Consider the following 15,677-nt stretch of genomic DNA (forward strand, 5'->3'; position numbering starts at 1 on the left):
TTTAACCTGCCACACATGTCGGACGTCATGGGTGAGTTTTAACCTGCCACGGGTTAGTTGTAACCGGCCACGCATGTCGGGAATGACGGTGTTCTCAGTCTGTTTGACCAGAATGGAACAGAGCCTTCATTAGTATCATTGGTAAAAAACGGTGAAAGAAGTATAGGAGGTTAGCCCCCAATCTCCTTACAATATTCGGTATTTGCGTCAGACGTCATTTTGTAGTCCTACGTTACGTCCGGGTCCAAGTGGCACCAGCTCCCGTCCGCATCTCATTGTAAATAGAATATCTAGACGCGTGAATCTTTTTACAATAACGTTATTTTTTTTCAGAAAGGAAGCCAATTGAGGGTTAAAATGGGTCTTAATGCTTCCAACTCGAGTAGAATTATTAATGTTCTGTGTCCATGACAAAGAAAATATATGATGTGGAGACAATAAAGACTATTATCATCATTATTATTGAAGGTAGTATAAGTCCATTAGAGTACAATATTTCGGGGGCGTATATACATTAGAATGTGTGCAGGTTTGAGTATGTTGAATCTAGTTTGCATTAATTCGATCTCTAATGGAGGATTTAGTTGACACAATGAAAAATACTGAATAGAGTACTGAACAGTGTTGATTTCGTCGACTAAAACTAAGACGGAAAATGTTCATCGACTACCTTTTTTCACTGACGAAAACTAAATGGAAACTAAATGAAAACTAAGCTATGATGACTAAAACTAAGACTAAATATACTGACAATTTCCCGCCAACATACATTTTGTTCGACTAAATCAACTGTAGATTTAGTCGACTAAAATCTTATGGCATTTAGTCGACTAAAATTAGACTAACGCTAAAACATTCCAGGTGACTAAAATGTGACGAAAACTAAATTAAATCTATATTCAAGAGACTATGACTAAAACTAAAATCAAATTATGCTGCCAAAAACAACACTGGTGCTGGAGTCCTGGCATCACTCCCACCACGCCTGGTGTTTTGTGTTGGAATCCCCCTTGGCAAAGGCATAACGCGATAGCCGTTCCAAAAGCAAACAAACCACCCCGACAAGGTGTCGTTTATGTCAGTGGTTCCCAAACTTTTTCATGACAAGGACCCCCACATTGACACTAATTAGCCCGGGGACCCCCATTTGAGAGATTCTCAACCCGTTTAATTCCAAGGACCACACACACACACACACACACACACACACACACACACACACACACACACACACACACACACACACACACACACTGTCTGTCTGCCTAAGAGGTCCCTGATGGGGGGGGGGGGGGGGTGACACGTATACATGGCATTGACCAGGCATGTTTCATGTCATGGCACATGGAGCATGCATGTGGTTCACGTACGCATGGGTGAACATGTCACTTTACACTGCCCGTAAACTATAAGCCCCCCGGTTCAATGACATGCCCAAGGGTCAAGGTTCAAGTTTATCTGTCAGCAATAACAATTTGCAAAGCGAAAAGGCACGTCAAATGCATTGAGCGCTAAACAAAACCAACACAGCAGCTACTGTGTATATATATATAGTCTCGACAGCAGTATTACTCAGGAGAATACTATTACAACTATTAGAACATCCTTGAAAACACAATATTATATTACTTATTATATTACACTAGAGCGGTGCCCGTGTTGTGATGTCAGAACGGGCCAGATCCATGTATGGAGATAGCACTTTAGATAGCACTTAGATAGCACTTTATGTAGACTTAGATAACATTTTATACAGACTTATAGCATGTTACGTAGACAGCACTATAATTGCTTTTATGTAGTCATAGCACTTTATAGTATATGGTATAGTATAGTATATTATATATGTATAGTTTATACATATAGTTTCATTATATATATTCCACTGTTATGTTCTTAGCTTACACATGTTTCATGATAACTACTTTTTATGTATGTGAGGTATTGCCGTGCTTTTTGTTCTTGCTTAATATAAATCGCTCTGGATTAAGAGCGTCTGCTAAATGCCTAAATTGTATTTGTAAATTGAGATATAGGGTGATTATAGAGGTAAATGTAGTCCAGCCCAGGTGCTTTTCAAGCACCTGCTAAAATGATACAAAAAATATTATATATCTAAACTACCTAAAAGTGCAACATGGCTAGGCTGGTCTTTTTCTAGATGTACTGTATTGTTTGCTCGCTGACACCTCGGGAAGGCTCCGTTCCTCACTGCAAACATACGAAAATGTAACAGCACACCATGAGCCCCACGCACGCACGCACATACGCACGCACGCACGCACACACACAATGCAAACATCACCAGATGAAACCCCAAACGTGTCAGGAGGACAGACAGACAGAGTGTGCGTGTGTGCGTGTTTGCCTGCGTGCGTGTCTCAGGGCACATTGAGGCAAAATGCTAAACTTGTGGAGACATCTGGCTGAAAAACGGGGTCAATGCGAGCTCCTGTTTACACGCACACACACACACACAACCCTCTGACACGCCATTTTACCTCAATGTGCTGCGCATCTGGACATGTGCACCGTCAAAATATCAGCATTAATGTACACCAGGATTATGAATGCACTGAGCATGCAACCAAAATGTGATCGTATAGTTGTGCAAATCAAATTGAAAATATCTTCCCCATATAAAATATGGGATTGCGTTTAGGAATTAGAGGGGCACGTTGTGCGCGTTTAATTTTTTTTACAAACCTTTCAAATCCGAGGTGAAAAATAAACAAGTAAACTGAATTAACCCATTCAGGACGGGAACCCCATGCATTTGGTGCGTTAAGGATTATGTTATACTTTATAGCTATTGAAAAATCGTGAAAACCTTTGAATATATGTGTCCCAGTCCAGTGATTTCAACCACAAGTCGCCAATACTTTAACTTCACAATTGAACAAAATACATTCTTTTTTGTTTTTAGCCACATTAACACAGTTGGAAGGTTAAAGAATGTTTTTATTCCATCAGAAAGTCGTTTTAGTGTCATTAAGTCGTTCTAATTGCTTAAACATGTCACTATGTGTAATGTTTTAACGATTGGATTAACCAATGCTAACCAGAAAATAGAGCTTTCCTCTTAAAGTATGCAAATTCCGCTAAAATTCCGCTTTTTGTACACAATCGTTTTTGAAGATAATACTAGTCTTTTACTAACTGGCTAACAGAAATAGCAGAGAAAGAAGTATTAACCATCGTATTTTGTAAAAAGTGTGTTTATTTTCGGGCCGCCTAAAGCTAATGTTCCAGATGGGGGCACTGGTGAATCAGAACAATGGAACATGCTTCCTGTTTCCAATAGCAGAAGAAGAACACAATGTAAACATTGTAACATTATGTCACCATAACGTGGCTATTATTAGTTACTTTGGAATGTACCTGCCATGAAAATTAAGGTCATAATAACGCAGATCACATCGATATGTAATATAGCGCGATATGTACTTGTTTTAGCTACAGGATTGATATCAATATAATGCTAAACGTAAGCTAAAAAGCTATCGCGAGGTTGCCAGGTTCTGAGAAATAAGCAACCCGGTATAGCCGATCTACAACAATACAAATCTTGTCCCTGGAGACAAATAATAATAACAGGCTAATATAGCTATTTTATTTGTAGGCTACTCATCTGGAACATTTACATAGGCCTGATCTAATAAGGGTCCACTTGGTTACCAACTCTCCATAACAAATACATTTTTAGTAACAGGTTATAAATTATTATAAAATTTGTACAGTAAGCCTATGCATTATTTTTCTTTAGAAACAAGGCCAACTAATTATAATAAGCAGACATGGCAACACTGCTGGTTGAATAATGGAGGAATGAAGGGAAAACAGCGCCCCCTAAAGTCATAGATCACTGCTGAAATCTTTGAAGGGGGAATGCTCTAATTTGGGAATTCTGGTTCAACAAGTTTCAAATGGTCATATCTTCTTCATTTCCCCCCCAATTTCAATGAGCAATACATCATATGAAAGGTTACAGTGTGCAGTTTCATAATATGTAAAGAACTGAAAAATGACCATGGCCCCCTTGTATATTAAACCACTGGCACTGGTCACATATTTCTTTCACAGTGAACGTTTTTAACTCGTATCTTTGCCTGTGGTCCCTGGAACCAAATATTGTCACATGGGTCGTCCGCGGCCAAATAATCCTGGGGTCCTTGACATGAAAAACATTTTTTCAGAAAACTGCTGTGAGGATTCTTTTAGAATTGGCCTCAGGTCTAAATGCCTTAAAATATGCGAAGAGCACTGTGTTTGAGGACATGAACACCACACCGGGACCCGGCGATCCGCATCACACTTTTGGGCACGTGCACCGCGCAGGAGTCTGCCATGACAACAGCTACACCCCCCGCCCCCCAGGCCCCAGTTGCCCAGTCAGGGTCCCCCCCCAGGGGCCACAGGCACGCTCCGTTTCTCCAATCCGTGTACCAAACATGGCACGCAGCGCGGTGTTTGCCGCTCGAGGGATTTGGCACGAAACGTTAAATGTCACACACATGGGGCACTATAACAGTTTAGCACTACGGCGGTGGTACAGCAGTGTTTTAAGGACAGCAAATGGACATACAGTATAACTCACAGACCATTGCTCTGAACAGCACATAGCAGTGCCGCCGGGTGGCCATTTTCCGGATCCACCTGATCCAGACCCCATTCATATTTTTCTTCCCCCCCATATAGAGGTTTCCAAAACATATTTATATTGCAAACGCAATTATGTTCAGCCTATAGAATCAAATGAAGAAACAGTGGAATGTCTGCGCACGATACAATTCTGCCCCCCGTTCCTTTTTATTTCAACCTATACGACAACAACGTTTCGCCCCCTCCAGGATTTCTCAAGTTGAGAGCCCGGAGGGTTGTTGTTGTTGGTGTGTGTGTGTGTGTGTGTGTGTGTGTGTGTGGGGGGGGGGGGGTATGTCGGTGAAGTGCTAGCTGATCAGTGTAGCTCGCACACACACACACACACACACACACACACACACACACACACACACACACACACACACACACACACACACACACACACACACACACACACACACACACACACACACACACACACACACACACACACACACACACACACACACACACACAGTCTTTGTCTCTCTCTCTACACAGGCTTAGTCCTATATCTGTGACTTCCGTTCAAATGGAAACAACAGGATGAGGCAGCACAGTACAGTAGCCTACATACAGCATTGGAAGCGAGCAGGACTCTTAGTCACGGTGCACATGGAAAACACACAGACTCAAAAAATTTAGCTTCAGCTGAGACAGACAGACAGACAGACAGACAGACAGACAGACAGACAGACAGACAGACAGACAGACAGACAGACAGACAGACAGACAGACAGACAGACAGACAGCATTAAAATTTGTGCAGGGATGGTATGGTTGAACGGAATGTACATGTATCACTAATCGCTCTATAGCCGGAATCAACAGAAATGTATTCATATACTGTAAAAGTAAATTATTGTAACGGAATAAATCACTCGAAAAAATAATCCATAATTACTCCTCATACAGTGTTATAATTCATTTAATGTAATGTGTGTGTAACTGTGTATATATATATATATTATATATACTGTGTGTATTGTGTGTGTGTGTGACATGATCACAGGGTGTAGTGAATAGTGATGCGTCTAGTGCAGCATGCTATTGAGACTCTGATGCTATCATCAGATTATAATGTATAAATTAAAGATATGGACTCACCCTGCATCATCAGATTATAATGTATAAATTACAGATATGGACTCACCCTGCATCATCAGATTATAATGTATAAATTACAGATATGGACTCACCCTGCATCATCAGATTATAATGTATAAATTAAAGATATGGACTCACCCTGCATCATCAGATTATAATGTATAAATTAAAGATATGGACTCACCCTGCATCATCAGATTATAATGTATAAATTAAAGATATGGACTCACCCTACATCATCAGATTATAATGTATAAATTACAGATATGGACTCACCCTGCATCATCAGATTATAATGTATAAATTAAAGATATGGACTCACCCTGCATCATCAGATTATAATGTATAAATTAAAGATATATGGACTCACCCTACATCATCAGATTATAATGTATAAATTAAAGATATATGGACTCACCCTACATCATCAGATTATAATGTATAAATTAAAGATATATGGACTCACCCTGCATCATCAGATTATAATGTATAAATTACAGATATGGACTCACCCTGCATCATCAGATTATAATGTATAAATTACAGATATGGACTCACCCTGCATCATCAGATTATAATGTATAAATTACAGATATGGACTCACCCTGCATCATCAGATTATAATGTATAAATTACAGATATGGACTCACCCTGCATCATCAGATTATAATGTATAAATTAAAGATATATGGACTCACCCCGCAACATCAGATTATAATGTATCAATTAAAGATATATGGACTCACCCCGCATCGCTGCTATTCCCACAGATTAAGGCATCCTTGGCTCCCTCCACCTTGTAGAAGTTGTCTGCAATCAAAACCACAAACTGGATTAGATCAAATCTGCCATCAAATAAAATCAAACTTTGATTTAATGTCAAGGACCACCATGCCTCAGACCTGTAAGGGTCCATTTGGTTCCATGTGTTAAACTCTCAGAGTTACAGACCTGTAAGGGTCCATTTGGTTCCATGTGTTAAACTCTCAGAGTTACAGACCTGTAAGGGTCCATTTGGTTCCATGTGTTAAACTGTCAGAATTACAAACCTGTAAGGGTCCACTTGGTTCCATGTGTTAAACTCTCAGAGTTACAGACCTGTAAGGGTCCATTTGGTTCCATGTGTTAAACTCTCAGAGTTACAAACCTGTAAGGGTCCCCAGAAGGTCCCTGGACCTCAATTTTAGAACCCCCACCCCCACAATAATATTAAAGGAATAAAACGGCTGCATTTCCTCAGTTCAGTCTCAGTGGTAACATTCTTCGTGTGAGCGTGTGAGATTAAGCACCTTGGTGATTATATTTCTGATGATCTCACAGATGACAAAGACATCCACAGACAACGGTGCAAACTGTATGCCTATAGCAAATATGCTGATGCGGAAATTCCATAAGTGCTTTAAAGAAGTCAAGGTCTCACTTTTTAATGCTTCCTGTACTCCGTTGTAAACTTGTATACTGCTCACCTGTGGAGTAACTATACAAGGCGAGCATGCATAAACTCAAGGTTGCATTATAATGATGCATTGCGGTTGCTGTTGAGGGTACCAAGATGCACAGTGCCAGCCAGCTGTTTGTTAACTTGGGGCTTCCTACTTGTCAAGCCCTTTTGAGAAACGTAATGTATAAATGCATGTGCCGGTTAGTTGAGTCTGGCAACTGTGTCATTATGATTTTAACCAACGCTGTGAAGAGTTCCAATCGGTTCTCTTCTACGACTTGGGGGACATTGGCGTAACAGCCTCTATACAGACTGTGAGCATATTCTGTATATGGCTTACATTTATTGTTGGTTGTCTGTTTGCTTTTTATCTTATTTATTGTGTACTGTCATTTTGTATGTGATATGGACCCTGAGGCCAAAGTTTATACAAATAGGCCTGTGTATGCAACACAGTGATTTTGATTATGATCTCCATTATAATATATATATATATATATATATATATATATATATATATATATATATATATATATATATATGGGACAATGGGGCCATTAACCTTTAACTGGGAATTACTGTATGAAGAAACCGGATTTGTAATAATGGATTCCGTGACCTCTGTCAGCTCTGACGTGAGTGCAACATCGCAGACAGAAGGAATAATAATGTGTTATGGGAAAACGTTTTTATTTTTTCTCTCACCCCCCCCCCCCCCCCCCCCCCAACATGCACATTGATTGGTCTTCCTTTGAAGGGGCCAATAGCCAATATAGGATGGCTGACACGATTACAAACGACAGCGGACTTCAACCTCTCGGGTTTCAGAGGAGAAGCTTTTAGGAAGGTCGATACGGGAGCCTGGAGGGACAAATTTGCGTTGATGCCGTGATACATTACAGTAACATACCAACTATTGCACAGTAACGTAAAGTACATGTACTGCACTACTGTACTTTTTGGAGTAGCTTATATGTGTGAGCTCGTGTGAATGTATCTAGATTGGCTATTTTCACTATTATTGATATTTCTTTTATGTAAAATTGTACTTCTGAGTATTATCATTTTTTAACCCATTTAGACGTGAGGAAGATTCTACAAATGTCTTCTAAATCCTGACAGTTTTCTGATAAACCTCTTTTTTCTTTTTTTATATATATATATTTTTATCCCACAATTTTGTAACCCATTCTTCACCCCTGTGTCAATCATCTAATGTGATCCTGGGCTCTACACACTCCACCAACCTTGAACTCATGCTTCCTTCATGCCTGAGTGTCCAAGTTGCTCCTTTACACCTGATAGGGGGGCTCATGTTTCTACAGTATGTCAGTGATTCTCAAACTATTTCATGTCAAGGACCCCAGAAAAATATAATGTAATTAGCCGCCGACCCCCATCTGAAAATGTTGTCTGTTGTTCCAGGGACCCCCCCATGAAGCAAAGATTTAAATGTTTTTTTGTGGCTTTCTCCTTCATTTAATATTTTTTATGGAGGGACATACAGTAGGCTGACAGGAAATGGGGAGAGAGATGGGGGGGGGGGGATCGGGAGTCGAACCCGCGGCACACTACCAGACTGGATTAACAGCCAAAGTGCCTGGACCACTGAGCCATGGCCCAGGCCCCAGAATCAAAGATTTTAGTTTAAAAAATTCGCTCTGAAAGAATATATCTTCAAAGATTTGAGACACATTTCCACGATCTTTCAAAAATAGCAGATCCACAAGCTCGTATGCTTGTAGATCTGCTATTTTTCAATAGCTAAAGTAGAACAGAATGCTTAAAACACCAAGAGGGGTTCCCGTCCGAAATGGGTTAAGTATGCACTTTTGAATACTGTTAAGTATTATAATTGTTATTATTTTAAATAAAATACTACACTGTAATGTAGTAATATCTGAACCCGGGAGTATTTGTACTTTTACAAATAGTACAAATACTCGAGTATTTGACTCGACTACTACTTCTTGTATGACCGCCGGCTACAGCCAACTGGAAATGAATAAATAGAAAGGTGCATTAGCCCCCCCCCCCCCCCCTCCATCACACACACACACACACACACACACACACACACACACACACACACACACACACACACACACGCAACACCATTACCGTTTATACAAAATAGCTTCTATTTTAAGACGCAAATCAACAGCGGTGGGTGGGTAAGGGGGGGGGGGGGGGTGGGGGGGGGGGTTAGGGGGTGGTGGGTGGCAAACTAAACGCTGCTTCACAGAGAGAAACGCAACACGGGCCGGGAACGACCGCGCACACACACACACACACGCACGCACACGCACGCACACGCACACGCACACGCACACACACGCACGCACACACACACACACACACACACACACACACACACACACACACACACACACACACACACACACACACACACACACACACGCGCGCACGCGCACACACTCAGTGGGACACACTCAGTGGGCCTCATCCAGTGTTATCTCCCTCCTGTCCTCAGCCTAACACAGGACACGGGGGGACCCTCGCAGTGGGCCAGGGGCCCCTTCAAGGGGCTCCTGCAGGGGCCGTTATTGCCTAAATTAGTTAGTTGTTAGTTAGTTGTTCTGCATTCATATTTTTTTATTGGTAAAAAGGTAAATTGCCTTTCCGTCTGTTAGAAAGGTATACTGTATTTGAAGGCCCTAGTAAAAGATACTGTTGAATGTATTGTCTCCCGTCTTTCCACAAAACGATAGAAAATGCTCGATAGTGTGCTCGATAAGAACCCCGCTTTGATCTCGCCGCAAAGCGGGGCGCTATGGGCTTATAGTTCCAAACATTGGAACTATCCCATTGAGATGGGGCCGATTCATAATCCTATTTTACCGCTGTTTCGGCGCTGTAGTGCCGAAATGATTTTGGCTCGTCAGAAATTTTCAGTAGCACCGTAGAGCCGACTTTAGGACGGTACCCGCCCCCCCCGAACCTCAAATGACGTCACATTGTAGGCTCTACAGAGCCGAACCGACTTTTATTCGACTCTAAAATAGAAGTATGAATCGGCCCATAGAATGAGCACGTCCGCATTCCATTGTTACAATGGGAGTCAACGCTATGGTGTCGCCACTCTCTTACTAGATTACTCTGCTCCATCCCTACACTCCTGCAAGGTTGGCCTTCAGTGTGTCTCTGACGTCGGTGGAAGGGGTCTTCCCAGGCAACGCTGTCCCTCCTCCAGCTGTCCCCTCTACTAGCTGTAGAGCAGCGTGTCTTTGGTATGCGGCCGTCGCAGGCATTCGGACAACATGACCTATACTGTACCCCCCCTGGAGCCGGGCCTTGATGATAGGGGGGCGGGCATGGGCTGGTGTGGGTGTCAGGTGGTTGCTTTGAGCCGGATATACCTGCATGTCTTATACCATTTTGGGCGGGAACCCTTTTGGTGTTTGAAGCATTATGTTATACTTTAGCTATTGAAAAATATAGCAGATCTACAAGCTACGAGCTTGTAGATCTGGTATTTTTTTTTAATCGTGAAAATGTGGCACAAATATTTGGATATATATTCTTTCAGAGTGAATGTTTTAACTCAGATCTTTGCTTCCGAGAGGTTTCCTGGAACAACATATTTTCAGATGGGGGTCGGTGGCCAATTACATATATTTTTTGGGGTCCTTGACATGAAATATTGAGTACACCACTGATAGAGAAACAGGTATTTCAGAAAACTGTCAGGATTATAGAAGACATTTTTTAAATGTCGACGTCAGGCCTAAATGGGTTCAACCATGCAGCACAAAGATGGCTTGGTGGGTGTTGAGCGGTCGTCCTCTCACCACCCTCTCGCCTTCAGAGGGCCGTTGCCCGACAGGTGCAGAGACCGCCACGTGTGAGGCGGCCCGAGGAAGTGCAGCTTTCTTGTTGGGAGTGTGCCTTTTGCCGAGAGGCATAGCCTACAAGGGCAGCACAGGGACGTGCACACATAGACGTCAAAGGGGGCTTCAGCCCCTGCCCTTTTACCCGTCTGTAAAGCAACTGCCCTCTCCAGACCACGGATGAATGCAATTCATTTACTATGGTGGAAGAAATGCAAATGCCTCTCCTTTCCATGCCATTCTGGAAGGCAGCGTTCAGGAGAATGAACTTGGAACGCAAGAATTTTGCGTTGAACAAATTTGTTTAGAAATCCGTCGTCCGTCGTCTCTCCACTAGCTAAAGAGTGCTGGGTTGGCGCCACCGAAAATAGCCGATATACAAGTTCTCTGTGAGCTTGTAGATTTTTTTTGTCCAAAAGTGCCCTATTACGGGATTTCAGTCCCTGCCCCTCTAACACTCTCTGCACGTCCCTGAGGCAGCAAGGTGGAGTTTGGGTCAGAGTTTCCACCTCCTATAGCCTGTTCCTGAAGAGGAATGACCTATAGCAGGCAGCGGGTGGTTTGGAATCAGAGTTTCCCTCTCCTATTCGATGTGTTGGCTAGACTAGATTAGGTACCATCGGATATAGCCTATATCATACAGGCCAGGACCAGGTCTGTCAGTATAGGGACATTTCCTTAGCCAAAGAGCCATCAAATACAGTACTTTTCTAACAGAGAGAAGGCAATTGACCTTTTTACGTTGGGACGATAACGTTGAAGAAACTGTTGACTGATTAATGTGTGTACCGTCACTGTCAAGAGTGTAATGTTGATTACCCGGACAGGGCTTCGTTGGCAGGTGTCACGTTTAGACCGACATGTTTGTGCCAGCGTGGGCCACTCAATTTAATTCTTGATCACCTCTTGTCTTGATTGTTCCAACATGACGTCATAAGCCGCTTATATGCTCGATAACAGGCTCGACGTCAGGCTTAAAGCTTATTGATACTGCATGGATGTTCAATGCATTTGTTATCGAGTTTTAGGAGTTTTATTCATCATAGCTCCGTTTTTAAGTAGTTTTATCTATTATGAAGTCAAGATGCCAAGCAGTGACGTGCCCAAAGCCCTCAGAAGGATACTGTCGGTCTGACAAGACTTTCACGCACGTGTCCCCTGACTCTGAGCACTTCTCATACCGCCCATGTATGGGCATTATGGGTCGGACTGGCCGGGGGCAATGTTATACATTTCAAACCACCAAACAAATTCCATGATTTGAAATACTTTTTACTTTTAGTATATGCGTGGCGACGGTATTGTGAGCTTGTAGATGGTCTATCTTCACTACAGTCTGTGAAAGCAGGGGCCCTTTGGGGGAGGGGCAGTCACAGACGCTGTTCTTCTTCGACGTGTCACATACCGACGATGACATGAATGAGAGGAGACCGGATAACATGAAGGAGAAATGTATGCTGCTGGAGGAGAGAGGAGAGGAGGAAAGACATGCTTATGCTGCCGGAGGAGAGAGGAGAGGAGAGAGACAGAATAAACAAACTGTTTATTGGGTTCTAATCTCCCTGTCAGCGCCGCTGCCCTGAACATGTAGTGTTGTTGTTAGTAGAAATAAACACACGATGGCCTGGGCCATGGCTCAGTGGTCCAAGCACCTTGGCTGGTAATACAGTCTGGCAGTGTGCCGCGGGTTCGACTCCCGATCCCGACGGCCTTTTACTCTCCCCCATCTCTCTCCCCATTTCCTGTCAGCGTACTGTCTGTCCCTCCATAAAAAAATATAAAATAAAAGGCGAAAGCCACAAAAAAACAAACATTTAAAGAAATAGACACACAAGCACCAAGAGGAAGTGGACTAGGAAAGGGGAGGAGCATGGCGCGTGCACGCACGCACACACCACACACCACACACCCACACACCACACACACACAGACAGAGTAACAGCGAATGTGACAGTGAAGACAGGCAGTAGCTTACATGATGCAGGCCTGTCACGCTATGTGTGTGTGTGTGTGTGTGTGTGTGTGTGTGTGTGTGTGTGTACACGTGCGCACGCATGTGTCACTTCTCGTATGCATATCGGCTGAACTGCTTGTTGTGCCTTTTGACAAATAAACCCTAACAGCCTGACAACAGTGTGTGTGTGTGTGTGTGTGTGTGTGTGTGTGTGTGTGTGTGTGTGTGTGTGTGTGTGTGTGTGTGTGTGTGTGCAGTGGCTGACGTCATTACTTAAGCACGCTGCCAACTTGACATTGTCCAGTCCATTTAGGAAATACCAATCTCTCGCACGCACGCACGCACGCACGCACGCACGCACGCACGCACACACACACACACAGACTCATTGTTGACTCCTCATACAAGGCACTTTCCGTCAAGTCAAATGAAAGTTTACATCAAATAACAGATCTTAAATCATAAAAAAATTAATACTCGGGTCACAATTGGTCCGAGACCCAAAGACGGGTCCCGAGTGGACGACGCCCTGTCTGGGAATCAGTTAACGTATTAAACGTGCAGCAGTGGTTCACTGTATGGAATCAGTTAACGTATTAAACGTACAGCAGTGGTTCACTGTATGGAATCAGTTAACGTATTAAACGTACAGCAGTGGTTCACTGTATGGAATCAGTTAACGTATTAAACGTGCAGCAGTGGTTCACTGTATGGAATCAGTTAACGTATTAAACGTACAGCAGTGGTTCACTGTATGGAATCAGTTAACGTATTAAACGTACAGCAGTGGTTCACTGTATGGAATCAGTTAACGTATTAAACGTACAGCAGTGGTTCACTGTATGGAATCAGTTAACGTATAAACGTACAGCAGTGGTTCACTGTATGGAATCAGTAACGTATTAAACGTACAGCAGTGCAGGTTCACTGTATGGAATCAGTTAATGTATTAAACGTACAGCAGTGGTTCACTGTATGGAATCAGTTAACGTATTAAATGTACAGCAGTGGTTCACTGTATGGAATCAGTTAACGTATTAAACGTACAGCAGTGGTTCACTGTATGGAATCAGTTAACGTATTAAACGTACAGCAGTAGTTCACTGTATGGAATCAGTTAACGTATTAAACGTACAGCAGTGCAGGTTCACTGTATGGAATCAGTTAATGTATTAAACGTACAGCAGTGGTTCACTGTATGGAATCAGTTAACGTATTAAACGTGCAGCAGTGGTTCACTGTATGGAATCAGTTAATGTATTAAACGTACAGCAGTGGTTCACTGTATGGAATCAGTTAACGTATTAAACGTACAGCAGTGGTTCACTGTATGGAATCAGTTAACGTATTAAACGTACAGCAGTGGTTCACTGTATGGAATCAGTTAACGTATTAAACGTACAGCAGTGGTTCACTGTATGGAATCAGTTAACGTATTAAACGTACAGCAGTAGTTCACTGTATGGAATCAGTTAACGTATTAAACGTACAGCAGTGGTCCTCAACGTGGGGTTGAGGACCACGTACAGCAGGGGTCCTTGAGGGAGTTCCAGGGGGTCCCCAGCTAAATTATAGTTAGGAACCAAATGGACCCTTATGGGTCTGTACACTCTCAGAGTTAGATTAACATTGATTTTACAATATAAATTGGTGTCTCAGAGATAGAAATGCCATTAAATGGGGGTCCGTAGACTAGTGCATGTCAAACTGGGGGGGGGGGGGGGGGGGGGGGGGTCCTTGAAATTAAACGGGGGGGGAATGTCATTTCTATCTCTGGGACCCAAATTTATATTCTAAAATCAGTGTAATTTAACTCTGAGAGGGCACAAATGGAACCAAATGGTTCCAAACTATCATATAGCCTCTTGGGGGACCGGGACCCCGCTTTCTATGGCATTATAGGCAGCTCCCGGCAGGATCCACTGGGAGAAACTACACACAGCTGCAGGACATGAGACACGCGCGTGTGTGTGCGTGCGTGTGTATCTCACGTGCGCGTCTGCGTCAATTTAACGTTTTTTAAATTATACAATTTAAAGGTGCAGGCGATCAGAAATCAGCAGAGAACGAGCGACGTTTGCGCTATACTTGTATGCTGAATTGAAGTGGACTCGGCACTTTTTCTTTGTCTCCCTGGAGACAGGGAGTTTCCGAGGCCATACTGGTTCAGTGCATAGGCATGCATTCGTATATATATATATACACATACCTTCGTTTTGGACAAAGTCCTTCATGTTGCTCCAGGTCCGGTTGTTGCAGTAGAAGGAGGCGTTGAGCGCCAGGGAGCCGTTGACGCAGTGCGCCGCCGAGCGGACGCACTTCTGCCGCAGGTTGCCCATGAAGAGCTGCAGGCCGATGAGGGCGAACACGCTCAGGCAGAACACCGTCAGGATCATCACGTCCGCCAGCTTCTTCACCGACTGGATGAGCGCTCCCACGATGGTCTTCAGGCCTGAGCGTGCACGCATGCACACACGTGCGCGCACACACACACACACACACACACACACACACACACACACACACACACACACACACACACACACACACACACACACACACACACACACACACACACACACACACACACACACACACACACACACACACACACACACACACACACAGTAATAAATGCCCTAGAGGTTAGAGTCAAGAATGTGCCAAAAGGTTGTGAATAAAT

The 15,677-nt window shown here is 43.1% G+C and overlaps 1 protein-coding gene across 1 annotated transcript in view; it reads right to left on the reverse strand.

Moving 5' to 3' along the window:
- Positions 1-15,677, reverse strand: part of LOC310867596 (sodium channel protein type 3 subunit alpha-like) — a gene marked incomplete at both ends in the record, with an annotated part of 191,259 nt that overhangs the window by 150,396 nt on the left and 25,186 nt on the right. The window contains 2 exons of the mRNA XM_083777711.1: positions 6,495-6,558; positions 15,204-15,538. Of these exons, the coding sequence (XP_083633837.1) occupies positions 6,495-6,558; positions 15,204-15,538 (399 nt within the window). The remainder of the gene's footprint in view (positions 1-6,494; positions 6,559-15,203; positions 15,539-15,677) is intronic.

The sequence above is a fragment of the Protomyctophum parallelum genome (assembly GCF_964188405.1).
Source record: "Protomyctophum parallelum genome assembly, chromosome: 12".
Classification (NCBI taxonomy): domain Eukaryota; kingdom Metazoa; phylum Chordata; class Actinopteri; order Myctophiformes; family Myctophidae; genus Protomyctophum; species Protomyctophum parallelum.